The sequence below is a fragment of the Eublepharis macularius genome, chromosome 3 (assembly GCF_028583425.1).
Source record: "Eublepharis macularius isolate TG4126 chromosome 3, MPM_Emac_v1.0, whole genome shotgun sequence".
Lineage (NCBI taxonomy): Eukaryota > Metazoa > Chordata > Lepidosauria > Squamata > Eublepharidae > Eublepharis > Eublepharis macularius.
The window spans coordinates 72,292,601-72,320,485 of NC_072792.1; the positions used below are offsets into that span (position 1 = coordinate 72,292,601).

At 44.8% G+C, this 27,885-nt stretch overlaps 1 protein-coding gene across 1 annotated transcript in view; it reads left to right on the top strand.

Moving 5' to 3' along the window:
• The window catches only part of PHEX (phosphate regulating endopeptidase X-linked), a 177,050-nt gene that overhangs the window by 95,222 nt on the left and 53,943 nt on the right, over positions 1–27,885 (top strand). The window contains exons 13-14 of the mRNA XM_054974975.1: positions 33–110; positions 21,094–21,197. Of these exons, the coding sequence (XP_054830950.1) occupies positions 33–110; positions 21,094–21,197 (182 nt within the window). The remainder of the gene's footprint in view (positions 1–32; positions 111–21,093; positions 21,198–27,885) is intronic.

Genomic DNA, 27,885 nt, shown 5'->3' on the forward strand with positions numbered 1-27,885 from the left:
TAATTGTTTTCTGTTTCTGTTTCTTTCCAAAGGCAAATGCAGTCATGGCAAAAGTGGGTTACCCAGAGTTTATAATGAATGACACATATGTAAACGAAGGAATCAAAACAGTAAGTCATTATTATTGTTGTTGTTATTGAGTAGTAGAGGTATGTCCATTTGCCCCAACTAGGATTATTTAAAAAACAAAGTAAAATGCAGGGACAAATGGATTTGAAATAAAATACATTTTTAAAACTGAAAATACACATATTGCCTCTAGGTCTGGTAAATACCTATAAGCATCCTCCTAGTTAATGTTCAGTGGGAAAACCCCAACATGCTGCATCCCCCCACTATCTTGTCTTGTTTCTGTCCTTATTCATACTTTGCCTATGGGGGGACTTTGGTATGTAAAGTGCAGTGCTTTCTTTGATGCTTCCACATGACGTCATGCTGTATATGGGTCCAGCCACATAAGCTCCATTGTCTTGCTGTCATTCCCTCATGAGCACCTCTTTCTCAGCCTTGTTTTCGTAATGTGCCCAAAAGTGGCTTTTGAGGTCTTTAAAAAAAAACATTAATTGCCATAAAAATCTGTTAGCCATTTCAAATTCTAACAGCCAGTACAGCACAACGATAGAAAACTGTACATGAAGGAAACAACAATAAAGGGGCTGCAAGTCACCCTGGTAGCCGTGACAACCTTGCACCTGAGCCAGTATGGAGTTTGTACGGAGTATGTGTGGAAGGGAAAAATTGTGGGGGGAAACAGAGGAAAGTGCACAAAACGCAACCAGGTATGAAAGCTCTGTTTCCAACACGTATACCTTCACATTTGCAGTGGTAACGAAAGCAGAGAATTCTTACAGCTTTCTCCTTGTATGCAGTTTGGCAGTTTGAAGACCTTGCTTAAGGAGGGAGCAGGTGAGTTTCGTTTGGATAGTGGAGGAGCAGATGGGTATTCCTTCCTTCAACTTTACACTTTAAGAACCATATTAGTTGCAGTCTACGGCTGTTTCCACACTGTGTATAAGTAGCGTGAGACTCACAGAAGGCTGCCGGCTTCCTCACACAATTTTTGACACCATCTGTTTACAAAACTCCACAAATGGTGATTTATGGCGTTTTGTAGTCGGAAGGTGTTAAAAATTGTGCGAGGAACGGCAGCCTTCCGTGAGTCTCGTGCTATTTATAGACAGTGGCCGTTTTCACACTGTCTATAAATAGCGCGAGACTCACGGAAGGCTGCCGGCTTTCTTGCACGATTTTTGATGCCATTGGTTTACAAAACTCCACAAACAGTGATTTTATGGCATTTTGTAATCAGATGGTGTTAAAAATCTTGCGAGGAAGCCGGCAGCCTTCCGTGAGTCTCGCTCTATTTATAGACAGTGTGAAAATGGCCAGTGTGGAAATGACTGCCCAACTGAAAAGGTCTTGTTCATGCAGTTCTTCCACCCTCCCAAAGAACATGAGATGGATCTCCTTTTGATTGAGTGTTATTGTGAAGACACCTAAGATCACAAGTTTTTGGTCTGGAAGGTGGAAGGTAGATGGTAGCTGTCTCCATCCACCAGCTTATGAACAAGGGTTACTTTTTATCACCTACCTCTTCTTTTTTATTCTCTAGCCTATTTCTCTCTCTCTCTCCATTTTTCCTGCTGCACATTGTCTCTTTTCTCTCCCTTCCCCCAATGCATGTGCTTTTCATGGCAAGGCTTTACACCTGCAATTACAGTGCAGCTACTAGGGCTTTGCACTTGTTCCCAGTTTCCATGGTTGTTCTTAACAAGAACAGAGTATGGCTTAGGGAGAAGAATTCAGGCTCTTGAGAATCGTTTTACTTGAAAATTAGAACTTCTGTCTGCTAAAACAGGCTGGAAAGTGTGTGGTCAAGAGACTAATTGAGCTCAAAGGCTGAAAAGGGTTGGGCTGAGCAGGATTTTCAGTTTCAATGCCCTTCATAGCTTCTTGTCCCCCCCCCTCCATAATTGCTAAAAGCAAAATAAATTATGCACAGTAAAGTAAAATATGCACACTGCTTAATGTGCATCATTTATCCCATTCACAGTATCCAGCCATTCCTAGGTCAAAGTTTGGTTTGTTTCTGTGCAGATTCCGAACTATGATTTATAGTCATCCCTGATCATTACTTAGTATCATCTTTCCAGATAACGAAAGGTGAACAACAGAATATATTGAAATTAATGTGTTTATGCTATATCCTTGAGGAAAAAAAATTAAAACTGCAATGATGTTTGGTTCAAGTTTTATTTAGAATTGTAATTTGCTAGCAAAGGACTCATGATTTTGAGATGTGTTGTCCAAGATATAATGGCTCATACTGGCATATCTAATTCCCTGTGGAAGTAAAGGGATATTAACTTCCTAAGTGCTGCATTTCTGTTCTAAAATGTATGCTTTGCTTTCAGCTATAATGCATTTTCCCTTGCTTTGCACATTTTCTTGAGTTCTGCTTAATGTCCCACATTATTTACATGCGTCTGCGTTAAGCATCACATCTCAGGAGAATGAAGTTTTTAAAAATATTGAAATAGAAGACAACAAGTAAGTACTCCAAGCTTTATTTAATCCATAAACAGGAAGTCTTAACCATGTCTAAGGTTAAATTTATTTTGATAATTGTTCTCTCTACCTTTAGGATAAAAAAAATGGTCAACTGTGTTACTGGAACAAATTAATGAGTTGGATTTAGCCAGATATTCCATTCAATCTCACCAAATTCTGCTCCTTACTATAGCCCCCATCCTATATGGCTTTTGTAAATGCAGGTCCCATAATCCCTTACATAGCCTTTTTGGTGGTCAGTAGGGACTAGAAAGATGGGCACGAAATGGGAAAAAACAAAACGAACGTTTCATGTTTCGTCGCATTCCACGAATCATGAACTTTCATGAAATTGTCCTGTTTCGTGAAACGATTCATTAGTTTCATGATTCATCAGAACCCAGGGCACTTCAATGGCCCCCTTCATACCCAGAAATGCCAAACTTGCAGGGAGATTTCAGCAGGCTCTCTTCCACCAACCCTTAGCCAACAAGCCAGTAAGAACAAATGCTCTAATAAGAATATAAGCAAAGAAAATTGAAGAAAAAAAAGGTAGGCCTCAGTCAAGCTAGGCCCCAGAGCCAGGCAATGCCCTGAGACTGGGGTTGGGTGGGGTGGAGGAAAGAAGGCACCCTCATCCAACAACTTTCCCAGCAAGGCCAAGAGCTGAAAATAAGAAAGAGGCTTTTCAGTCTCTTTTAAAGCAGCAGCAAATCCATCCAGAAGCTCCCAATTCCACTCTCTCACTCCAAATCCCAGCAACAGGTCCTCCCTCTCCCTCTGTCTACTGAAAAGCATGAGGCAGAGAGCTGTGCCTTATATAAGAAATGCTTACATGGAGCAGGACAAGAGGTCTCTGGTTGGCAGACAGACCTGCCTAACAGGGTTTGGAGGGATGAGATTGGTGTTCCCATGGCTACAGAAGGCCATCTCCTCAGTTGCCTAAGCGATTAACCACCCTGCTCCTTGCTGTATAGGGCAGAATGGAAGCTCTCCAGTTGGCAGGGATTGCTGCCTATCAATGTTATGTGGGGTAAGACTGGGGTTTCCAATGGCAACAAAAGGTCTGCAGATATTCCAGGCCTATGTTGCCTAGGGGAATCAATGGATCGGCGCCAGCCTGTCTGGCATCATGAATCATTCATGAATCAAACAAATCAGCCCAAAAAGTCCACGGCCCCACAAAACATGTTTCATGAAACATGAATCGGCCCAATTTGTCATGAAATTTGATTCATATTTCAATTCATGCCCATGTCTAGTAGGAACTCTTCCTTTTTCATCCTTAGTAGAGCAGGCTGGAACCAACATAAAGACAACTGCAGTCATATTGAAAGTCCCACTATTCAGCCTGAGTACACTTAGGTTCAAATCACTGACTAAAATAGAGGAGAAGGGAATTCGGCCCCTTCCTGGCAAGCAGCTTTGCTGCTCAGCCAGGGGCCGTCCATTGCCACTCCTGAGGGATGGACGGCACCACCCCTCTGCTCCTTATAAGGAGTGGCTGGGAGGGCGGAGCGAGCGTTGCGACGCAGCTCTGCCCTCCCAGCTCAGTGCTGCTCAGTCGCTCGGAGGGGACAGACGTTTCCAGCGAGCGACTGAGGGCCTAGAGTACAGGCGTTCTTGCCTGGCTCTGGGCTGGGTCGAGGCACAGCGGAAGAGCTTCGGGGCAGCGTTGGGAGGCGTCGTCGTTGTCGTCCCGAGGCCCGGGAGTGCGACGGGCGGTCGAGGCGCGGCGCGGCTGCGCGGCCTCCGAATTCTCCGTCGGCGGCATCAGGCCGGCGGGGACTTGCTGGGTCTGGTGGGCCGTGTGCAGCGGCCCATGGGCGAGCCGGCTGGCGGCGGCGTGGCGCGGCTGGGCGCCTTTTCCCTGACTGATTAGGGCACGGGGAGGCAGGCTAACCGAGGGGGTGTTGGGGCGTGGGTTGGAAGCTGGCCCGGGCCCCCCCTTTTTTCTTTTGCGGCGCAGCCTGAGTGCAGTAAAGGGAACCCTAGTGTGGGCTACCGAGTGGGCATCACCTGTTGCAAGGAGCCTAGTGGGCGTCGTTATCAGGTAGCCCTCTAGGTCCGGCCGCCATTTTGTTTCAGGGGCCGGTGGCCATTTTGTGTGGGCCCCTTGGAGTCGGCCTTTTTGCCACTCCTGTTGGACAGAGGGCACTGTGCCCTAGTGGGAAGGGGCTGTGCTGCACGTTGGCTGGGCCTGCCGTGTGGGGCTCGAAGGGGTCTGGGCTCTTTTTTGCGGGGGCCCTTCTCCCCTTTTAGAATAAAGTGCAGCCAAGGCTGTGTTGCCTAGTGCTTAGTGCGACCTGGTTTTTAAAAAAAAAAAAAGAGAGAGAGAGAAATAAATAATCCCCAGTTGCCTTTGGTGACTTGCCCACATCATCGGATCTTGGAAGCTAAACAGGGTTAGCCTTGTTTGGTTTGGGAGCCGGGTGCGGACTACGGCCTAGGTAGGCGAGGCCAGAGGTGAGCTATTGTGCTTGGGTGAGACACGGTATGGCTCCCAAGAAAGGTACGGGAGCTTCCAAGGGGAAGCAGCCTGCTCGGAGGGCGCCGCCTAAGCGGCCCCCTCCCCCGGCTATTTCGTCCTCTGATGAGGATGACTCCTTGGGGGACCAGCAGAATATCTTAAAGCGCCTGGAGGCTCTTGAACGGGCAAAAGGGGATACGGGCTCTGCACAACAGGTGGTGCGAGCAATACGGCCTGTGCGGCGCGCAGCTAGGGACGCAACTAATCGTGATATTTTGCGTCGTTTAGCGGTATTGGAAGGCGCTTCTGGATCTTCGGCGGCTGGAACCAGCAGCGGTCGTGCAGTGACGGTGGCGGATGCCCAGGAACCGGCGGCTGAAGTGGTTGACTTGCCTGAGGAGTTACCGCCTGTTGCAGTAGCTGTGGACCCTGTGGAGCCGGCTGGTAAGGACAATGCACCACATTACACTTGTCCGTGGCCTTGGGGCCCGTGGGCGCAGGGCTCAGCCAGTGGGTCGGTGAGTGGTGTGCAGGATGCCCCCTCCAACACGGCGGCTGCTCTTGCAGGTGCGGTGCAGCCCGTCTTTAACCAGGGCATTCCAGTTGGCGCTCAGCAGCAGCATGCGGTTCCCTTTCAGGCTTGGGGGTGTCCCCCCTTTGGCTGGCCGGGCTTGTCAGCCGGCCCTTGGGGCTATTATCCCTATCAGGCATTGAACTATGGCCAGGTCCCTTTCCATGCTCTGCCGTTTGGTGACACGGCTCTGCCGTTGGGTGACCACTTGGCGCAGGCCACGAGGGATAAAATCCTTCGCGGGGAGTATGTTGACGTCTTTTCCCTTCTCTACCGTGAGTTGGAGAAGAAGGACAAAGATGAGATGGATGATAGGGACAAGGAGCGTTTAAAAAGGAGGCGAGTAGATAGGACTTGGAACAATTGGCTGCCTGGCTTCTTGATTTATGCCGGGGTGATTGCCAGGGCGCAGCCCAGTCGGGCTGCGTCTCTGTTTCAATACCTCGACATTATATTGAAAGGTTATACGGGCTTCACAGGTGCTGCATGGATGCAGTACGATGAGGAGTTCCGTATGCGGGCGGCTATGAACCCCAGCTTACCGTGGGACCGCATTCACCAGCAGCTGTGGTTGTCGGTGATGTCCCCGGCTAAGCCCAACTTAGGGGATCGTTCGGACAGCGGCCATGTGGTTTCTCGTAATGCCCAGGCGACCAATACCCGCGGTGGAGCGGGGCAGCAGGTTCAACCCCGGCTGCTCTGCTGGGAGTATGCTTATAAGGGAACCTGCCCTAGAAAGCCTTGCCGATTCCGGCATGAATGCCCATCGTGTGCGGGCCAGCATCCCTACAATGCCTGTGGGAAAGCCCGGCAAGGGTGGGGTGGCAGAAAGCAGGGGGGTGGCGGTTCCGGTGGCCAGCAGCCTCCTGGAAAAGGGCCCCAGCCCGGTAAGGCTGAGGGTCCTTGAGCGCTTGTTGCGTTCTTATCCTCTTAAGGAGGATGCGGTTTACTTGTTTGAAGGTTTTAGGGATGGTTTTAGAATCCCTGTTCAGGGTTCCAGGGCCCCGTTTATGGCCGAGAATTTGCGTTCTGTTCAGGGCAGGGAGGATATAGTTAGGCTTAAGATACAAAAAGAATGTGCTGAGGGCAGAGTTTTGGGGCCATTTGCGACCCCTCCAACCCCTAATTTTCGGGTGTCTCCTTTGGGGGTGGTACCAAAGAAGGTGGCGGGCGAGTATCGCCTCATTCACCACCTTTCCTATCCTAAAGGGGGGTCTGTTAACGATGCCATCCCTGGCCATTTGTGCTCGGTACGGTACACCTCTTTCGACCAGGCTGTGCAAGTAGTGCGCAGATGCGGGGTGGGCGCGGAGCTGGCGAAATGCGATATTAAGTCTGCATTTCGCCTTCTCCCAGTTCACCCGCTAGATTTTGAGCTTCTGGGGTTTGCCTTTGAGGGCAAGTTTTACATGGACCGGGCCCTACCAATGGGCTGCTCCGTTTCTTGTGCAGCCTTTGAGCGATTCAGCTCATTCCTGGAGTGGGAATTCAGGAGGCGTGCCGCTTGCTGTGACTCCGCCCACTATTTAGATGATTTTTTATTCGTTGGGTGGGCACAGTCGTCTCAATGTGCCAGGCTCTTGGCCACCTTTATGGAGCTGGCAGGTGAGCTGGGGGTTCCATTGGCTCACGAGAAGACGGAGGGTCCATCTACGGTACTCACTTTCTTGGGTATTGAGTTGGACACGGTTCAGCAATCCTTGCGATTGCCTTTTGATAAAGTCGAGGAGCTCAGGGCCCGTCTGCAGGATTTTAGGGGTAAGCGCAAGGCTTCCTTGGTTGAGCTGCAACAGCTTGTGGGGCACCTTAATTTTGCGTGCAAAGCTGTAGCCCCTGGGAGGCCATTTTTGCGTTGCTTTTGCGACGCTATGGCTCACCTGCGTGCACCCCATCACAGGTTGCGAGTTTCAGGCGGTATGCGCGCTGACTTAGAGGTGTGGATGGAATTTTTGAGGGATTTTAACGGCATTACCTTTTGGCGGGATGACTTGCTACTGGAGGCAGAGTTGCAGGTTACGTCTGACGCCTCTGGCTCCACTGGCTTTGGAGTTTATTTCCGGAGGCACTGGTGCGCTGAGCAGTGGCCTGCTGATTGGCTGGCATCAGACGTGGTTAAGGACTTAACTTTTTTAGAGTTTTTTCCCATTCTGGTGGCAGTTCAGTTATGGGGTGTGGAGCTGGCGAACCACACTGTCCACTTTTGGTGTGACAATTTGGCTGTGGTTCATGTCGTCAACTCCTTGACCTCTAAGTCCACACGGGTTATGCGATTGGTAAGGGCGTTTACATTATTGTGCCTGCAGCACAATATATTGTTCAAGGCTAGGCACGTTCCAGGCGTATGCAACGGTGTGGCGGACGCTTTGTCTCGCCAACAGATGGAGCGTTTCTGGCAGCTTGCCCCGGAGGCGGATCCTCGTCCGGCAGTGATGCCTCCAGAGCTTTGGCTGCTTGGGAGGTCGAGGCGTGCCGCGCCATCCAGCTAGCCATCGCACCCAGTACAAGGAGGGCATATTGGAGAGCGGTAGGCCAGTTAGAAGGGTTCAGACGGGAAGCTGGCATTGGGAGCGCCTGGCCCATTCCGGTAGAGCACATCCTTCAGTTCTGTGTACACCAGAAGGAGCGGGGGCTGGCAGTGAAGTCCATTAAGGGGCAACTGGCCGCCCTCGCCTTTGTTAGCAAAGCTCGGGGATTTCCTGAGGCCACTGGGGATTTCCGGGTGAGGAAAGTGCTCGAGGGTTGGTCCAGGGAATGCGCGGTCCACAGGGATCCGCGACAACCCATTTCCCCGTCCGTACTTAAGGGCCTTGGTGCGGTATGGAAAACGGTTTGTGCGTCAGGATACGAGGCGAGGCTCTTTCATGAGGCCGCGTTGACGGCCTTTTTTGGGGCCCTCCGGGTTGGTGAGCTGGTGGTCTCGTCCGGCAAGGATGCCTCGGGCCGCGCTCTTATGGCCAGTGACCTAGTTTTTGAGGGGGATACGGTTTCTCTGACAATCCGCTGGTCCAAGACGGACCAGATGCGTAAGGGGATTTGTGTTCGGCTGGGCTCTTGCTCTGATGTGGAGCTGTGCCCTGTCCGTGCATTGAGAAGGTATTGGCAAGTGCGGGGTCGGGGGCAAGGATGCCTTTTTCGGCACCTCGATGGTTTCCCCTTAACTCGCTACCAGTTCTGGGCTGTGACTAAGCGAGCGTTGGCGGCGCTGGGTCTGCAAGGCGTGAGTTTTGGGACTCATTTCTTTCGAATTGGAGCGGCTTCGACGGCCGCTGCCATGGGGTATTTGGGTCAGGTTATCCAAAAGGTTGGTAGGTGGTGGTCCACGGCTTACCGCTCCTATGTGCGTCCTTTAAAGCATGTTTAAACGTTACTAATTGTTGTTTTTCTTAGGTCCTGCGTCGCGGGTTGGACGTCAGCGCATCTTGATATGTGGGCACAGTTTTGTATTCTGGGCTGCCCATCAAGCACGCAGGACGCCGGTTGGGTCTCAGCTGGGGCTTAGCGACCGGGCTACGGTGGAATGGCGGGGCCGTCGGGGCCTTCGGTGGCCGGGCCTGTTGCCATTGTTGTTTGGAGTTGGGTGTGACACGCCACCCAACATCCTGGTTATACATCTAGGGGGAAACGATTTGGGACTGATGCAGGGTAAGGCATTATCTTCCCAGGCGCTATTTGATATGCGCCTTATTGCGGCGCGTTGGCCGGGGGTGCTGATCATGTGGTCAGCTATGATCCCTCGGCGGGTTTGGAGGGAGGCTGAAGATCGCCAGGCCATTGAGCGGGCGAGGATGAAGGCCAATAGGGCCATCCAAAAGGGTTTGGGGGACGGGTTAGGCATTTATTTGCCTCACCCTTGGATCAGGGCCGAATTCCCCGACCTCTACAGGGGTGATGGGGTGCACTTGTCTCAGACAGGTAACAAGATTTTTATATAGGATCTGCGGCAAGGACTTCAGTTGGCCTTAGGCCACCAGTGGGGCACCAGGCCCTAAGCAGAGGCTTGGCCCGGGCGTTGGCTGGTTTGTAGGAGTAGGGTGCGGGACGGTGAGCTCCCTTGGCGCTTCCCTATGTGGGAAGAGGGGCCTGCCTAAAGGGCTGGTACTGCTGTGACGGCTGCCAGGCCCACAGGCAGGCTGCCTTCGGGAAACCCTGCCTGAGAGTCCTTTCCCTCACTGCTATACGGCTGAGGTGTCAGGAGCTTAAAAGGGGGTGACCAAAGTTGCCTGGCCGGCTGGGTCCGCCCCATCCATTGGATGGGTCCCACCTGGGGCTTCGGGGGCTCGCCCAGACAGGTCAAGGCGGTGGTCCAGGATGGGACACCGTGGCTTGACCTGTACCGCTTTAGGTCCTTGCCGCTGTTTGGCTTGTGTTGTCTGTATTAAGTTAATAAAGTGGCCCTTAGATCCAACCTGGTGTCCGTCTCTTTTCTGAATGGGGTGGCAATGATGTATGCTCCTTGAGCTCTGTGAATGGAGGGGGGCAATAAAATACAAGAAATAAATAAACACTAAATATCCCATAATATCAGTGAGGTAAAAAAGTCTCAAATATAACACACAATACTATCTCTGAGGCAAAAGTTCTGACTTTGGGAGTTAAAGCAGCCTGTGAAATGAAAACAAGTCGCTCTATTTCTTTATGTTCACATCCTATCAAATCATTGTGGTGTGAAACTTCACAGTTACAGATATTTAAAACCAGACAAGAAAACCGCTAAAGCAAATCTGTTCTAGGAAGTAAGCCTGCAATTGGAAATGAGGAAAGTGAACATGGAAGATCTGGTTTATTTGTAAATTGTTCAGACCTTAATACAAGCAAAACATGTAAATTATATTCATTATATTTAGTAGAAACAATCTATTATATCAAATAATTAGATCAATAATACTTGTTGTCTAAACTGCACAGCCTGAGGGCTGGTTTCACAACATATATTTTCTTGTGGTGTTTTTAGATTAATCGTGTGTTGTTGCTCTGATGTATGGCTTTAGCATGTGCAGAAAAATATAACAGAAATGTAAAAGGAAACTAGCTGTGGTTCTTTTGCACTGTCAATAATCTACATTTGAAAGAAACAGTTTTTATAGTGCTTGTAAGTAGGGCTGCCAGCCACCCTTACCTTAAAAGCGGGGGGGGGGGGGTCCACTGGCAGCCATGGGGGCCCAATCCATGTTCTTCGCATGAAGTGTATGTGCTCTGGAGTCCCTGATGACATCACTTCCAGTTGAAAATGGAAGCAGTGAGGTCTCAACAGGGGAGAAATTGCCCTAAACATAGCATTTTGGCCCTGCTGGGACCCCATAGCTTGCAATTTTCAACCAGGAGTGTGTCATCGGGGCCTCAGGAGCACAAGTGCATGTATACCATTCCACAGCATGCAGTGGTGGCTCCCGGTCTGCCTTTGGACTCTCCCCCCTGCTAGCCAGGTAAGCAGGGCCCGGGGGTAAAAGGTGGGGCTGGTATCCCTAGTTGTAAGGCACAAATCACAAATTACCAGAACAGACTGGGCAAAAAGAAATTCAGAAAAATCTGCACAGCTTTAATTAAAAAAAAAACGTGGGATAAAGCTTTATCTGCGTATGAAGTTTTGAAAGCAGTCTTGGGATTATCATATTTTCTCCCACCTGTAGATGCCTTTAAGTATAAATAGACATATTTTTTAACTGGCATTTGTGACAATTTTCTTACGATGTATTCTGACGAACACCATTAGAGAAGCATGTAATTTAACAACAAAGACAATAGCGGATGAAGGTGGCACAGGAAGCAACTCAGGGACAGAACAGGAGATCCCTGATGGAGACCTATGAGTGGATGTTTGAGTGCCAGCAGTTGCTGGAGCAGGGATGAGCTTTTAAATCTTTTTGATATAACATGTGCAGCTGAACGGCTTCTGCTGAAACCAACCAAGCATGATTCAGAGCTCTTTTTCAACATTACCACTTAGCAGTGATGGCCATGAAGAAGTCTTACTTCTCTGTTTGCTTTACGGCATGTCAACCACTGCCTGTTTCTAGTGGTTCAGGGCTTATTATGTGCTGGTCTTCAACAAGATTTCAAATCTTTCACAGCTCCATGTGAACAATTTGCTAGACACCATGTGGATAAAATGTGATTTGACCTGGATTCCATTTAAATATTATTACTGACTATGCTTCTCAAGCTTCTGCAGGACCAGTTTCTATGATAATTTTCAGTTGTTTTCCTGGGAGAGATATAGAGAAGATCTGTGCAGAAATGATGGCCACTGCTTAGGTTTCTTGCCCCTTGTGGCTGGTATATCATGCCAACAGATGTTGGTTGCAGTGCATAATTAATGCCTTTTTGCAAGAGGGGTGTAATATTTTGTCTTGTGAGTAGTTTGTGTTTTGTTTCTGCTAGTTAATATGGGCATTTTAAATGTATGTTTACTGTGATTAGAAGTGCAGGTCTCTGATAAAAGTGTCAAGGTTATTAACCTATTCTGAAAACAATACAATTATCAGTACACTGCAACCATCACATATATGCACATGTTAGCAAAAAACTTGTTTCATCTGGAATACAGAATTCCCTTTTTACCTCACAGCCACCCCCACACACTGACTGTTCTGTCATATAACCAAGCCTTCATATAATACCAGTTAAAATGCAGTTATCTAAGCTGAAAGCCTGTGGTGGCAGTGAGAAAACCTTTTGGGAATACTGAGGAAGTCAGAGAGACAGAAATATATAGGTCACACAAAGGAGGCAAAATGCCACAGGTAGTATTAGTGGTGGGATTGAAACACCAAAGAGAAGATGTTCTTGAGTTTAAAAAGCCTAGGTAAACTAAAGAACACCTGAAGTTCTGTGCATATGTGAAAAAAAGGAGTGTTGGTTGTGACTAGAGCCCTCCTGAGGTACAAGTTTAAGGTAACTTAAGGAGGAGTTGTAATAATGATCCAAGCCAGGTTAAAAAAGAAACGCTACAAGAGGTCTTCCCAAAAGTTTCAAAAGTGGCTGCTCTCAGACTGCTATTAAAGAAGCAATTTTTGGTCCTCAAAATCTAAACAATTTCTGCCTATTGTCAAATTTGTCCTTTGGGAGAGAATGTCAGGAGAGTTGTGGCACTGCAACTACAGGTTCATCATCATGGCTTCTGTGCTGTCCCACATGGGAAGTGCAGATGAGCAGGCCAGCCATGGACATTCAAAAACTCCTAGAAGCTTGAGATGCTCACCTTTTCACTTTTGCTTTCACTCCTATAAAAGGGTGGGCAAGCAGCTTCCTCCCTCAGTTCTTCTTTTGCTACCACTGAAAAAGAACGTTCTTTTTTCCTCTCTTTGGCTCCAGGATGCCAAACTGCAGTCTTCAATTCCATGGCATCAAAGAAATACTTCTATTGCGGAATGAAGAAGTTCAATTTGATGGCCATGATAAGTGCCTAACGTATTTGGACAAGGCACACAACACCATAAGATGCATCATGTGCAAGCAATTCATGCTGAAAGCATGCCACAAAAGGGCATCATGGCTTAAGGCTGCATTATGGGAATTGGCCCTTAAAGGTTCCGCCCCATTGGATCCAGCAGCCTCTAACAAGGAACCAAACTGCCCTGAACATGCCTCCACTGTTCCATTGATAGGTTCAATGCCTGAGTCTGGTTCCAAAGACACGTCTCTTCCAATAGCATCATCTTCAGTTTCCTGTAGGAGCTACTCAAAGCCACCTGCAGAGAAAGCGAAAATGAAGACAAAATATCTTGAGAAGTCTCATTCACCTTCTGCAGGCCTAGCCCTCAGGAAGAAAAAGACTTCTTCCTCCTTAGCTCCATCTCCCCCACTGGATCCAACACCAGTTCTGAGAATACCTTCTTCAACTCTGAGATATCAGTTGACATCACCACCATTGCCATAGGAAGGTGAGATCCCTGAATTTGTAGAGATGTCGATGTCCATATCACCACTGCTTTGGTCTCCAGTTCCTACCTTGGTGTTCAAAAAGAGTCCGTGGCATTGGCTAGTACAGACAATTGCTTTGAACCATCGCAGCCTTGCAGGCTCCATCATTGGTTCCAATACTCCTCATATGCCTTGCCTAACCACCATTACTATTCATATGGGTATGACGGCTCCCTGTATGTATACCCTCACTTCATTACTTTTATCATGAGGAAGATCCTTACATGCCCTTACATGCCCTTGCTCAGAACCAAGACACAAATCAAAGTCTGCATGAGTTTCATCTGAAGCATCAGAGACAGTTGCTGTCCATGACTTGCCCTCGGAACCATCACGTCAGTCTGACAACATTTCTGGCATTGGTTCCAATATACCTTCTGAGCCATCACTTCCTGACATTCTCACCAAGGAATCGGCTGTTTCTCCCAGTGAGAATGGGAAGGTCATTGGAGATTGAGATCATCTATTTGCCTCCAACATCAGAGTGTTCGGAGTGCAACATTTCAAGGCTGCAGATCCTAGGCTTGATTAGGGTAAGTGGGTGCAGAGACCTCATTGTCCTAAGTTATATGTCTTTCTTCAGGGCATGGAAGAGAATCAGTCAGCCAGCCTCTTTGACTCATACTCTGGTAATTTTCCAGGCTCCCACCTGGCTGGCATCTGCTCTAGGCCAGGTAGTGCCCTGGCCTTATGATATATGGGGAAGGGTGTTTATGATTTTTCATCTATAAACTGCCCTCATAGCAGTGAAGAGAGGTTTGACTGCTAACACAATGTGGCCATGGATGGGCTAGATCAGATTTGACAACAGCTACTTCAAAAAAGCTTGATAACATGAATAAAAGTAGACAAGATGGGCCGGGGTTCCTTTTCATTAACCCTCCTGCCATCTCCATAGTTACAAAATCATTACAAGGTAAAGGCCTTCAAAAAAGCAAAGGCCGTTCAGCACCCCTCGATAAGGAGGGCAGAAAACTTGATATCCTAGGACCCAGGATATATGCCTCCTCAGCTCTGACATCCTGTACAGGCAACTACAAAGCCATTATGGCTTGATATTAGCTTTTCCTTTGGAAAAGATAGTCCCTTACATGAAGCATATTCTGGAGGAAAAGGCTGGCTAGGATCTTACAAAGAGAAGCAATAAAGCTTGTGAAACAGCAACTAAACACAGCCGGACACATTGCTGATTGTACATCCAAAGCTATAGCCTCCATAATAATCAGATGACGTGCATGGCTCAGGACCATGGCTCTTGCCCCTCACCATAAGATGAGGACTTACTGTTCGAAGGCTCTGATCTTTTTTTCCCTTCACAACTTATGAGGCACTAAAAATGATTAAAGACAACAGAGTGACTACTAGGTCACTAGGCATAACTCTTCTCTATCCTAATCCATTTAGGCATAGAATTCTCCCTTGTTACTATTCCTCCTACTATAGGTATCCTAGATATGGCTCTCAACAACCCCTTACTCGTCCAGGGGTTCACAGCTACTTTCACCATCTGCTTAACAGTCTTGCAGAAGCTATTTGGCTGGCTCTTGCTCTTCCAAGGATCAGTCTGGGAATAGCAAACAGAGTTTTTGTTGGTATGCCTAGCATCTGTCCCCATAGCACACTATCACCCATCATAAAACATATTATGCAAGACTGGGGACTTATCTCACATCATCACGTAGGACTGGGGACTGGGGACTTATCTCACATAATCAATCAGGTTATAGTCTAGAGTTCAAAACATCTCCTCTAATTTTACCACCCCTGTTCAACCCACCCTCTCCCCCTGAGATCCTGTTGTGAAAAGGGGCCATAGAAGGGATTCCATCCATTATCTAAGATGGAGTTTTTTCCATTACTTTCGGATAAACAATAAGTTGTGCAGTTCTCTTTCTGGACCCTTGTTTCCTATACTAGTTTATTGTTCTAAAAAAGTTCTGCATGTTATCTCTGAGAGATGTTCTACCATTTTTAAAAGTTCAAGTTTGGTTTGCAACTGTTTGTTTAAGAGATGCCTATTTTCATGTTACAATAAAAACAATAAATGTTTCTTTGTTTCCGGTGTGGCTCCAGAAAGTACCAATACACTGTTCTGCTTTTTGGTCACCCTCAGCCCCCTGAGTTCACATAAATCATGTCTGTTGTTGTAGGTCACCTCAGGGAGGTAAATGGTGTTTCACCATCTCGATGACTGATTAATTGTGGATCAGTCCAGAAACACCCTTGCTCATCAAATTTCTTTCATACTAAAAATTATCAGTCAATTAGGCTTCAAGGTCAAATCTGGAGAAGTCCTCCCTCACTCCTCAACAGAAGGTGACCTTGATAGGTGCAATCCTAGACTCTACAAAAGATCTAGACTGCCCTATTCATGACAGGATTTCAAAACTCCTTCTATCTCTGAACAAAGGTCTTGTCTGCAGATACCAAAGTACTGAGGAAATTAAAGGGCTACTTCGGGACTGAACCACGTGAGAAGGAAGGCAAAAGCCCCCTGAAGGGGAAAAAACCAAATTACCCTATTAAATATATTTTATTTTTATAGCTTCTTTTTTTCCTTTAAAGTACACAGTGCCCAAAGTGCTTAATAAGTGTAATAAATATATTCAATACAAATCCTAAATAAATAGTACCTAAGAGTAAGACTCCCAGTTTAAAATCCTAGGAAAGGGTAAGTATGCATATGCATCATATATAGTCTTATATACATCCTACATTTAATAGGATAGTTTGTTTTTTTCCCTTCAGGGGGCTTTTGCCTTCTTTCTCACATGGTGCAGATACTGAAGGGCAAAAGAAATTTGAAGACTGTTAGGTTTTATGGCCTCTGTGTCTTTCATAGTCCTTTATGCCAGGCTGAGGCTCCATCCCTTGCCAAACTGGTTTGTCAGGGCTTTTCACCCACGATGTCACAACAACATACAAGTGGTTATCTTGTACAAGGTCCATCCTCACCTCATTACCTTGGTGGACCAGCACAGACAATTTGTTGGTGGGCACCCCGTTTGGTTCTACCCCCATACACATTTCCATCAATATGGATGCCTCTCTTAACAGGCTTATTTTACCAAACAGGTGAAAGGAATTTGGTCTCCCCCAGAATCTTCCCTTCACATCCCTCAATCTCAGGGCTATCAGATATGCTCTAAAGGGCAAGAACGTTCAAGTTTGCACAGATAATACAATGCCTATGCATTATTTGAACAAATAAGCCCTGTGCCAAGAATCCTCCCTCTTATGGGAATGGGCAATTCTCTGCCAAGTGCAATTACGTGCCATCCACATCCTAGTGGATGCTCTGAATCATTCCCTCCAACAGAACTATGAATGCTCCATACAAATGGAATTCCTACATCTCATTTTCTCCACCCAGAGTACCCATTCTATACATCTTTTTGCCTCCTATCCAACACAAAATGTGCTCTTTTCTGCTCAAGAGAAGGGAAGTCTTCCCTAGGGCATGCTTTCCAGATCCCTTGGAAAGACCATCTCTTGTACGCCTTTCCTCCCCTTCCTCTGCTCACACTCATTTTCAACAAAACGATGAGGACCCGTCCTTGGCAATAATAATAGTGCCATACTGGCTGAGAAAATCTGGTTATACCCTTCAGGGGACCCAAAAAAGGTCAGAAATTCTCCCCTCAAACTATATCAAAGTGGATTGTATGGCTCATCAATCTGTTAGCCCAATCCAACGAGCACTGCCTGCTACAGCTCTGAGCACACTTCAGTCTTCAAGCAAGGTATTCTGCTAATTGACATTTGTAAAGTGACCACCTGGTCAACACCTTCAGCTTTCATCAAACATTATGCCATTGATATAGACTCCAGACGAGATGTGGCAGTAGGTAGAGCTGCCCTGAAGAATCTGTTCAATTGAAGAGCATCACACCCTCCTGCAGGGTAAGTCTGTTCACTTATCTCCCATGTGGGACTGCACAGAACCCACAATGACCAAAAGAAAGTTGCACTTACCTGTAACTGTTGTTTATCAATTGGTCTTCTGCGCAGGCACACGTCCTTCCTTCTAACCCTGCCATGACTGCTACTTCCTTCTCCAATGGTGATCATGGAACATCCCAGAAGCATGAGACTCATCCATCCTTTTCATGTACTCTTTGTCTTTTGTGTAGAGAGGGACTTGGAAATTCTTTTGGAGACAGGGATGTGTTGGACTTCAAGGGAAAAGGCCAACTAAATATGAGACAGAGACAGATGAAGAGAAACTGGGAAACTAAGCTTTTTCTGTCTACCTCCTAGTATACTATCATAGGAACATAAGTTTTAGATTTAGGGCAAAAGGAATGTACCCTATCAGTTATTTTAATTCCCTTAGTTTAGTAGTTATTTCTTGTGTAACCCAGTGCTTTTCCTTTTTCGTAGCCAATGACTGCATATGCAAGTCAAGTTAAATTGTATTTTATGGAAATTGGTGTTATGGTGGTCTGTCAGCTGCACCCACCCACATAAAGCCTAGTTTTTTACTAGCTCACACTTACCAAGACACAAAGAGAAGGCAGGGAGACTCCTGCCTGGATCTGAATTATTCTAGTAAGAGTGAACTCAAGACTTCCCCTACATCCATGGAAATGAAGGAAGTGGATAGTTCTTTTTGAAGAAGAGTTTCTTAAGGAATAGAAGTAGACTGACTGAGTTGCAGGTTACTAGACAATCATGTCTAACTCTTAACCAGAGGTCTGGTGGCTTGGGACCTGGACAGCTGAATAAATTCTACATCTCCTGTATTAGAACAGTATGCCTGTGAGACCTATTTTGCCACAATACAAAACCTCTGAGAGAAGACATCCAGATGTTTGGATAAAGAGCCATTAGTATGCTGATGAAACAGAATGTCTTTGCATTTGCATCCAGGAAGACTCTTAATTGCTGTCTGCAGGTAGTGAAAGACTGGATGTGGTTGAAATAACTGACAATCCAGACAAGGTGTTCATGGGTAATACTGAGCTAGAAATAGGGTTATAGACCATTTTGTACAAGATTACACGTTTCCTGAAGGAACGAGTTTGCAGCCAGAAGGCACTTTTGGATTCACCCCTAAGGCTTGAGCAACAGATGGTGGAGGTAACCAAGGGAGCCTTTTTCTAGATTTCCCACATCTGCCAGTGGATGAAGACTTTGTTTCATTTGCTTTTTTGTTTTTGTCCCTTCTTCCTTTTGTTTTAATTTGCTTTTTTCATATTCCTTTGAAAGGAATCAGCAGCTTTGTATTATTTCCAGACAAGTCACTAACAGTAATTAGATATTAATGATTCACAGTTCCTACTAACAAGCTCTGAGTTTGAACCAGTGACCTAGATCCAATTACTAGTTCTCTGAACCACTTACAGTGTCAGCAGTCAAATTTTTTAACGGTGCTCGCAGTGCAATAAAATATTTATTGGCCCTCTAAGGGTATAATTTGAAAATAAATAAATAAACATATAGCTGCTTTGAGTATTAAAATTGCAGGGGAATATCAATTTATTATTTTGGGGAGAGCTACCTCATGTTTAAATGCATGTTTTGGCTTAGCTTACTCCTGTCAGATGTTGGAATTAACTCTTTGTGTATGCATGCTGTAGGCTGAGATTTAGCTTATAGCATCCCTAGTTTTTATGAATTACCTGGGATCAAAATTGGCTCTCTAATAGTAGCTGAATTGCATGTCATGTTTTAGATACATAGATACAAAAAGCAGGCATAGAATAATGATTTTAAAAGTTTTCCAGCATGCTGTATATGGTGGCTTAATAAAGAAAGCTTACTGATTCCTACACATGCATCTATTTGGTGGGCCATCAACCTCAGTAAAGTGGTTTCAAAGAGGTCCATAAAAAGTATTTTAAAGGTTAGAATATAGAACAATTTTTAGTGGGAATAATGATTTTATAAACCTACCTAACTCCTGATATCCTCTTTCTTTGTGTGTGCCCCAGTGATAGAGGTGTGATGGGTAGCTAGCTACTAGAGAAAAAGCCTTCTAAATAGCACCACTCCAGTTCTGGAATGCCCTGCCAAGGGTCATTTACCCACTGCCCTCTGCAGTTATGTTGAAATTGTTTGGTATTTTGCTTCGGGGCTGGTGAGTAGACATGGGCACGATCCAAAAAATAATCCCGATTTAGCTGATTGTGATTCCGCGGCGGCGCTGAACCCAGGTACCCGAACCTCACAGATCAAGTCCCGTTTCTGATACAGAATCGGGAATCGGGAAGGCCGACGTGGGAGGGCGCCCCACCACCAACACTCCCCCAGACCAGAGTGACCAGGCACTAGAGTGTGTAATACTGTGTGAACCCTCTGCCAAGGAGGTGCCCACTGAACTTGGCCCCAGAGCTAGACAGCAGCCCTGGAAGCAGAGAGAGAGAATAGGAATAGAGCCCAACCCCAGCTGCAACACTCCCCCCCCAGACCTGAGCCCTCAGCCGAGGTGCCCACCGAGCTTGGCCCCAGAGCTAGGTGGCAGCCCTGGAACCAGAGGAGATAGCTCCCTATTCCCTAATTCCCTATCCGCTGAAGCCCAAAGCTAAAGCTCCCCCCCCCTCTCTCTCTTGCGCTTTCTCTCTCCAAAAGCGGCAAGCGAGAGCTCGCCTCTGTCCCACTCCACCCGTGAGCGGAAAGTGAAACTTAGTTGCGCAGCACATGGCTATTTATAAAGCCTGGGTCTGCTATGCAGGAGGGCTGTGTTAGGCTGTAAGAGCTGCCTTTCAGGCTTTGCAGGGATGAGATTCGAGTGCCCATGGCTACAGAAGAACACCCCCTTCCCCCGCCCTCCCCTCTCTTCTCCCAAATGGTCGAGACGGGCACGCGCTTTTCTGGCTGCTCCGTGGTTGGAAGGAAGCCCTGCTGATCAAGGAAAGCTGGGCTTCCATTCGTGTTTCCAGGGCGACAGAAGGAGGGCAAACAGCTCCGGCATTCCCCAGGCTCCATTTCCACGGGGCTCCGTTCCCTTGGGAACAGATGGCTGGCGCCAGACTGTCTGCAGACTGCAATCCTGAATGTAAACCGATCAATCCGATCGAGACCCGATAGAGCGCCCCACCCGACTGCTGAACCGGGAGCCGTGGATGGAACCGATCAGCCCGGTCCCGATGGCGCAAATGCCAAAATTGGGGCAATTTTCAGACCGTAATTCTGATCGTGCCCATGTCTACTGGTGAGTGCTTGAATATTTTGCACATGAAATTTATTTGGGTCACCGCATTGCTGTTTTTGTTTGCTCATCATTTTGTATTATTTTCATTTTTTTTTTACACTTTTAATTTTGTGCTAAACCACACCCCAAGGATCCTACATAGGTTGGACGGATGGAGTACAAATGTCTTAATAAAAATGTTTGAATCAGACAATTTCTTTTCATGGGATAATTCTTCCAACAATGGGTATTTGAGATTGTTATAGAAAAAGTGCTTGCATATTAACAGTCTTGTCTGGAAAATCTGGGATATGTGAATGAATTCACAGACAAAAACAAAATATTTTGATTAAGGATTTGGGGTGGGGGGTGTTGATTTATTTGCATTTTTAAAAAATGTTCCCCTAAGAATGCATTGGTTATATTTAAAAACTCTTCTGTTCCCAGATGAAGTTTTCAGAAGCGGACTATTTTGGCAATGTACTTCAGACTTACAAGCATGCAGCACAGTCTGATTTCTACTGGCTGAGAAAAGAAGTTCCAAAAACAGAGTGAGTAGGCAAGAACAGCATTAGGAAAGACTCAGTCTGATGCCTCAGCTCACAGTTAGCATTCAACAAGCATCATCACCCATCCCAAGTTTAGCACTTTTAAGCCCCATTGATTTAACTGGACGGGTTAAGCTGAAATTTCTCCCCTTGAAATCAAAAGGACTTAAAGGTGATTAATTCTGTCTTGACCAGAATTTAATATTTTTGTTTTTAAAAAAACTTTAATTAGAGTTTTCTTGGCAACTATAACGATTTGGAGTGGTACAGAATAATTTTATGTTATTAATTTTTTAATAAAAAGAAACTGCCTGCTGCACATACCCGTGTTGTGGATTAACAGATAAGTTTTTCTGTTAAAGTAAAAAAAAAAGGCATACTTAGAGAGAACATCTGCCTGCCCCATCTAAAACCTTGCAGAGGAAATGCTGACCTGGTTTAGCCCAGCCTAGCAAACTGCAGTCCTCCTAAAAGACATTATGTTGCTTTCAAATGGTAGTTAGGCTTTGGCCATTCTCCAACACTAGGTTGTTTCACCAGTGAGGAGGTAGGTCTTGTGTGTGAGTAATTTATCCTTGATTCTAATGGAGCATTTCTCAGACCTGGCAAGGTGCTGGCTAGTCTCTCAAGCCTCCTGTCATTCATCTTGTGCTGGAAAATGTTGCAGCACAAGATGAACATTTCATAATTCCTTAATGTTGATTTCTGGATTATAACTCCCTGTACCATTGATTAACTTCTGTGTTTTGTTTTAAGTAGTGTAATAATCCTTATGTAGCCTGCTAAGGAGTTCAACTACTGGGCCAATGGCATGAAATTCTCTGAATGGTCTTGCATCAAAAAAGATTCTATATCTTTCCTACAGTACAATGAGAGTGATCTTATTGTGTGCAAAAAAGGTGGGAGAATCACTTCTCAGGTGCAAAGTACACACAGCACCAGGGGGTTGTACATTGTGCATTTGCCTCTCTTATTTGTTACCGTATTCAAAATTCTTAGCAATGGTAGCAGCAGTATTGTAATTGTTATGCAGATGTATGCTGAAACTGTAATATATAACCCTGAAGGGATTGTTTTAAAATTCTTTTATATTATAGATCAGCAAAACACATTATCTTTAGCTCACCACTAGTTTTTAGAGCAGTAAAAAAAATCCTTAGTTTTTTCTTTGTGGAAAAGGAGATAAACACCCTTGATCCTTCATTCTTGTGGAAGTGGCTATTAGCTGCACTAATATAACCTGAAGAGGTTCTTATTATGATGGAAAATGCCACCCAAGGTGAAATTAATTGGTAGGTAATCCCTGAAATATACAACTGTAGGCCCGTCCCCTGTGAATCATCTCTCATCACCAGAATACTTTAAAATGAAGGGAATTATTCCTTCACCCTGCATGAGGGAGTAGAATGCAGTTCAGCTTATCTCATTTTTCCCTCCTTCATGAACTACTTAATGCCACCTGCCCCCAGTCAGTCTTCATATTTATGAGTCTGATATTTGTTTTATTCTTTTTAAATGAAGGCCAGCAGGTAATAGGAATGTGGCAAACATATTGCACATACAACATGAGTATAAGCCACCTCCCTGATTTTGGCCAGATAAGCTGAAGTAATTTATAGTTGGCTTTGAACCCTTAAGCAAAGGCACTGTGAACAGGAGGGGCTGTTAATCACACATGAGCAAATAAATGCAGGCTCCACAACCTAATAACTGAACTGCAGAAAGCCTCACATATGGGAGCGATGAAATCTACCCTGCCATTTTCTTTATAATTAATCATTTCTGTTACTTTTAACATTAAATAAAGAAGAAAGTCTTTCGTATTGTAATTAATATGATATGACTGATTCTTGTGGACATAAGCAATGATATGTTGGAAATGTTGGTGTGGGGCCAACATTACTCTTCTTGAGCATAATGCAGGGCAGTGCTCATTGCTTCTTATTTGGAAACTATGAGAAGAATATGTCCCGACCTTCATATCCAGAAGGATGATAGGAGTTTTATGTCTTATACAGTACGTTTGTAAGCTCAATGTTTTTATAGTACCTGGCACAGTGAGTGCTTTGTGTGTGACAAAGCTGATAATGTAAAGGAACCTATATAGCTTACAAAGTTACATATGGAAGAACAAAAATGAAATGTAGCTGTGCTCCTGCACTCTTGTCTGTTGAATATGTTCTGTTGTCTTTAATTTTGGATTTTATGCCAGAGAATTTCCCTTCATAAAATACTTTGAAAGCCTGATTTAGATTCTTGCAGTAAAATACTGAAAATATATCCATCTAACTAGAGCCACACAAATAAATCTCTTTATGTTAGCTGCTTGTTCTGTGCCAGACTAGGAAGTTTAACATAATTTGTCTGCAGTCTACATTTAAAAATCTGTCTATGCAAAATTATTCTGGGATATTTTCCATTCCTAATTATATAGAAAAGCAAGCATGAGAAATGAGAATCTGATCGTTTTGAAATCAGAATGTGGTAAACTCTTCAATGTAAGTCACTGACAAATACTGGTCTTAGAGGGTTGCTTCTCATAAAATGCATTCCTAACACAGATGACACTTGAATATGACATGTGAGATATACTTGTTTATTAAATGTACGCCTGGTGGGAAGCTTTGTGGACTATAAGTTTTTTCATACGTGTACATGCAGTTCGATCTAGGTGTGCACTCATAACATGTTGCGGTGAGTGTACATGGGTTTAGTTTCCATAAACGGGGTGAAAGTAACTCAGACCTACCAGTATTATTACATAGTCTCCCTCTACCTTCTCTCATGTACGTAATGGAATGCTGTGCAAGACTTCTGTTCCTAAATCTACTACCAGTAATGTAGAATAAAACTTAATATTGGAATAAAAGCCTGAACTAACTTTGTAATAACTCCCACAAGTGCTATGGAAACATTCCACACGATGTCAAAGTGGAATTCAGCATGGACTTTCTAGAACATCAAATGCCACAATCCTGTTGCTTCTTCCAGCTATCAGAGGCCAGCTGAGTATAACCCTGCTTTTCCCATAGATAGAAATCAGTCACAGAGAAGAAACAGCATGAAGAAAAGAATGCACTGAGAAGTCAACTGAGAAACTCTTAGCAAGAAAAATAAATTCTGACAAATGAACACATTCTTCCTCTAAACAATATACAGCTGCACTTAAGTCTCATGAAATTTAGTAGGGGGGATGAGTTCAGGAAGAGCCAAGAAACTGAAAGAGGAATCTTACTTAATATTTGAAGATGTGAGTTCTAGTCCAAGACACTTGATGCTGGAACAACACATTGTTAGTCTTTGAGGAGTCCTCTGGTTATTCCTAAACAGCAGTACTGGAACCCGTAGATTGACCTATTGTGCCATAAGCTTCTGTGGGAACCAGTACACAAAGAGATATATTGTTCAAGAAACACAAGTTCTTAAAAACCCACATAAATTATATTATAAGTAATCCTGTCATCCTCACTGATGTCTTTGAACCGAAAAATACGTTATGAAAAGGGGGGGAAAGGCAATGGGTCCAAAAGGTGCAGAAGATGAGCAGCCTTTTTGTGCAAGGTTCTGGGCTGAGGATTTGACAGGCTTTCCGTGTCTTTTAAAAGGGAATGTTGCTTCCACTCTGCCAAGTTTCTCCTGTTTCTCAAGACCTGTGGTGGGGTGTGCAGACTGCTTGTAAGGAGGATGCCTCTGGAATGGAGCTAGGAGGGGAGCCCCCTCCCTCAAATGGTGAATGTTCAGGCACAATATTGTTGGCTCCTCTACAGGGTGGAGAAGTGAGGCATGATCTCCATCCTTCCAGGGTTATTAACTGAAAGAAAAAAATCTCTTCTTTGAGGAAAGCACTGCATCTCTCACCTTGAGGCAGAGGCACAGACCTGAAGCCATGCTAAGGAGAAGTGAGAGCACAAAGCCTGACTGTCTTCTTCCTCCTCCAAAGCCCCAAAGGGCAGCTAACCAAATATCAACACCTGGGCTACAAAATGTTGAGTTAATCCAAAGTAACAGGGACATGCATGCATGATGCTCCCCATATCCCATATGTGACAAGATCCATGGCCTCTGCTGAACCCATCACAACAGGCTGGCTATGTTTTTAATTTCCAGATGTGCTGGGGGATGAATTCAGATTGGAACAGTGAAAAGAAGGTGGACACCAAGATGCTTCTAGCCACCAAGCAGGGGTGGTCTTACGCATTGGACAACAGGTCCACACTTGTGGTGCTCAACCACCCACAGCCATACCTCTCAAAGGAGGGAGGAGGAGCAGAAGAAGAAGATCTGGGACTTGGCTGGCTTCCAGTGGCAGTAGTCGCTCCCATCCACCTCACATAGACCACTTTTTGCTTGGCCTTGGGGAGTGGTAGTGATTTTGGGGTCCCATCTTGGACTTTTGCCTAGATCACCCTCACCTGTGGAAAAAGCCAAGACAGCATTTACCTAGGGCTTAGAATTGCTAAGACTGCCCTTCTACTAAGTTGCCCCCTGGCCTCTGCTTTGGACACTTTCTTGCTGGTACAGCATATTGGCCCATGTCAGCACTTTTGTCCTTCATGGAAATAAGTTGTAATTTGCAAAACTGCCACCATCTGAATGTATATTTTTACATGTGAAATTTAAAAAAAAATATTTATGGTTTTAATTGTATAAATTAATTTTAAATGTGTTTTAAAGTGCTGTAATCGGCCCTGAGTCCTTCGTGGGGAGGGCGGAATAGAAATCCAAAGAAAATAAATAAAATAAAAATAAATAAAATTTCTAACATTATGCTTCACACTGATAGCTGTAATGAACATAGGCTTTCTCTGAGTGAGTTGAACTTTGTACTACTTAAAAGGTCTCAGTCAAGCATTTTCTTTATCTCATGAATTTGGGCAAATCTAGAGCAGATGAAATTCAGAAATATAGAAATTGTTGACCCTTAACAAAACCTAGGGTAACTTGACAGAAGCTTAGCAATCATTGCTTCACTTTACTACCTTCCTGTTGGCCAAGTAACAGAACAATGATGAAGCTTCCAAGAAAAACTACAGGCAGGTAAAACTTTTGGAAGGAAAAAATTAACAATTTTTATATGAACAATATATTCAAATATTTTATTGGTTAGCAAATTAAGTATTACTAGTGACTGTTTTGAAAGGGTTTATGGACAGCTTTGATGTCTTTTGGTTAAATCTGGCAAAAACTTCAAGTGTTAGGATATGGGCAGAAAAAGCTTTGAAACAGTTGACACATTTATGAATAAAGAGATAAAGTCAAGGGTTGAGACCGTGGTGCAGACTTGAAATGTGCAATGGCATTTTAAATTTCCAATAAAAATGTCCATTGTTTCAAATGTGTCCCTGCAGGTCAATGCAAAAGTCATTCAGTTTGTCCTGCATAAGGGCAGCTCTTTATAAGTGGCTATGCTGCTGCATTTCGAATTAGTTTATTTGACTGCTGCCGTAAATGACTCTGAAATTGGAATGCAGTCAACCCTGCTAAATGTTTTCTCCTGACTCCACAGTATAGATGTCAGTCATCTTCTGACTCGTATTATCTTGCAAAAATATATCTGCCATCATATCATTTTATTAGAAATCCTTTCTTTGGCTGGAGAAAGGGAGGGAGGAGGTAGTAATGCTTTCTATGTCTCCTAAATAAATTCCATTGGAAGAAGGATAATTTTTCAGTAGTGAATGTTGAATTCTTAAGATATTGTTCTTTTTATGCTTTAATTGACTAATCCTTAATGCTTTTATTTATCACAGGAACATAAAGAAAAAAAAGATTTTCGTTAATGCATATGCATTGCCAATTTATAAACTATCAGAAAAAGATTAGTAAATGTCAACAAAAACATTAAGCATACCATTAAACTGATGTATTTTAATGTTAATAGTAAAGTATCACTGTGGCAGGGTTTGGGCGAATGCTTGAGGCTTATTGTGTAAAATGTTTCAGCATACCTCGCAAAGTAACTAAGTACATGTTACATTAAATTTGATGTTCTAAATCCACTAGAGGTAATTTTATTTCATTTTGCTTTCAAAAATCATTTTAGGTTTAATTGGCATTTTGTTGGTATTAATTGGTATTGGTACTTTTTTGTTTTTATTTCTCATTAGTTTCAGTGAGAAACACGTGCAGTTAGGTGGTGGTTGTTTTCTTTGTATGTTTGTTTGTTTTCCATTCAATTTGGATGACATTTTCAGATATTACCCTGCACCTAAGAAATCTTCCCTGCCAAATTTCATGCAGTTAGGAGAACGTATGAATTTTAAGGGAAAAATTCTCACGTGCAAAATGGTCAGGAGCAGACATTTTTTGCCTCCCAGAAGCAAGCAGCAATGCGGGGGTGGGGGGGCACAAGGGTGTTTGGCACCCTAAGTAAGGCAGGTTGCAATGTAGAGCCATTACCCCTGCCTTGATCTCATGCACAGCTCCATGGCTTTTGCTGCTTGTTTAGACTGGGTGTGTGGGTGCTTAGTCAAAAACAAATACTGGTTGCAGGCGAGATGCCATTTAATTTTCCTAGTAGGCTATTTACCTATAGGGCTACTGGTTGCCAGAAACAAGCAGAGTCAGCCAGTGCTTCAGAATCCATTTGGCTTGGACTCTTCTGAATCCTGCATTTTTCTCACTGCAACATACACACACTTATTTTCACTGAGAGCACTAGTCTCCCAATCAGAGGTGGAATGAAAAGTTA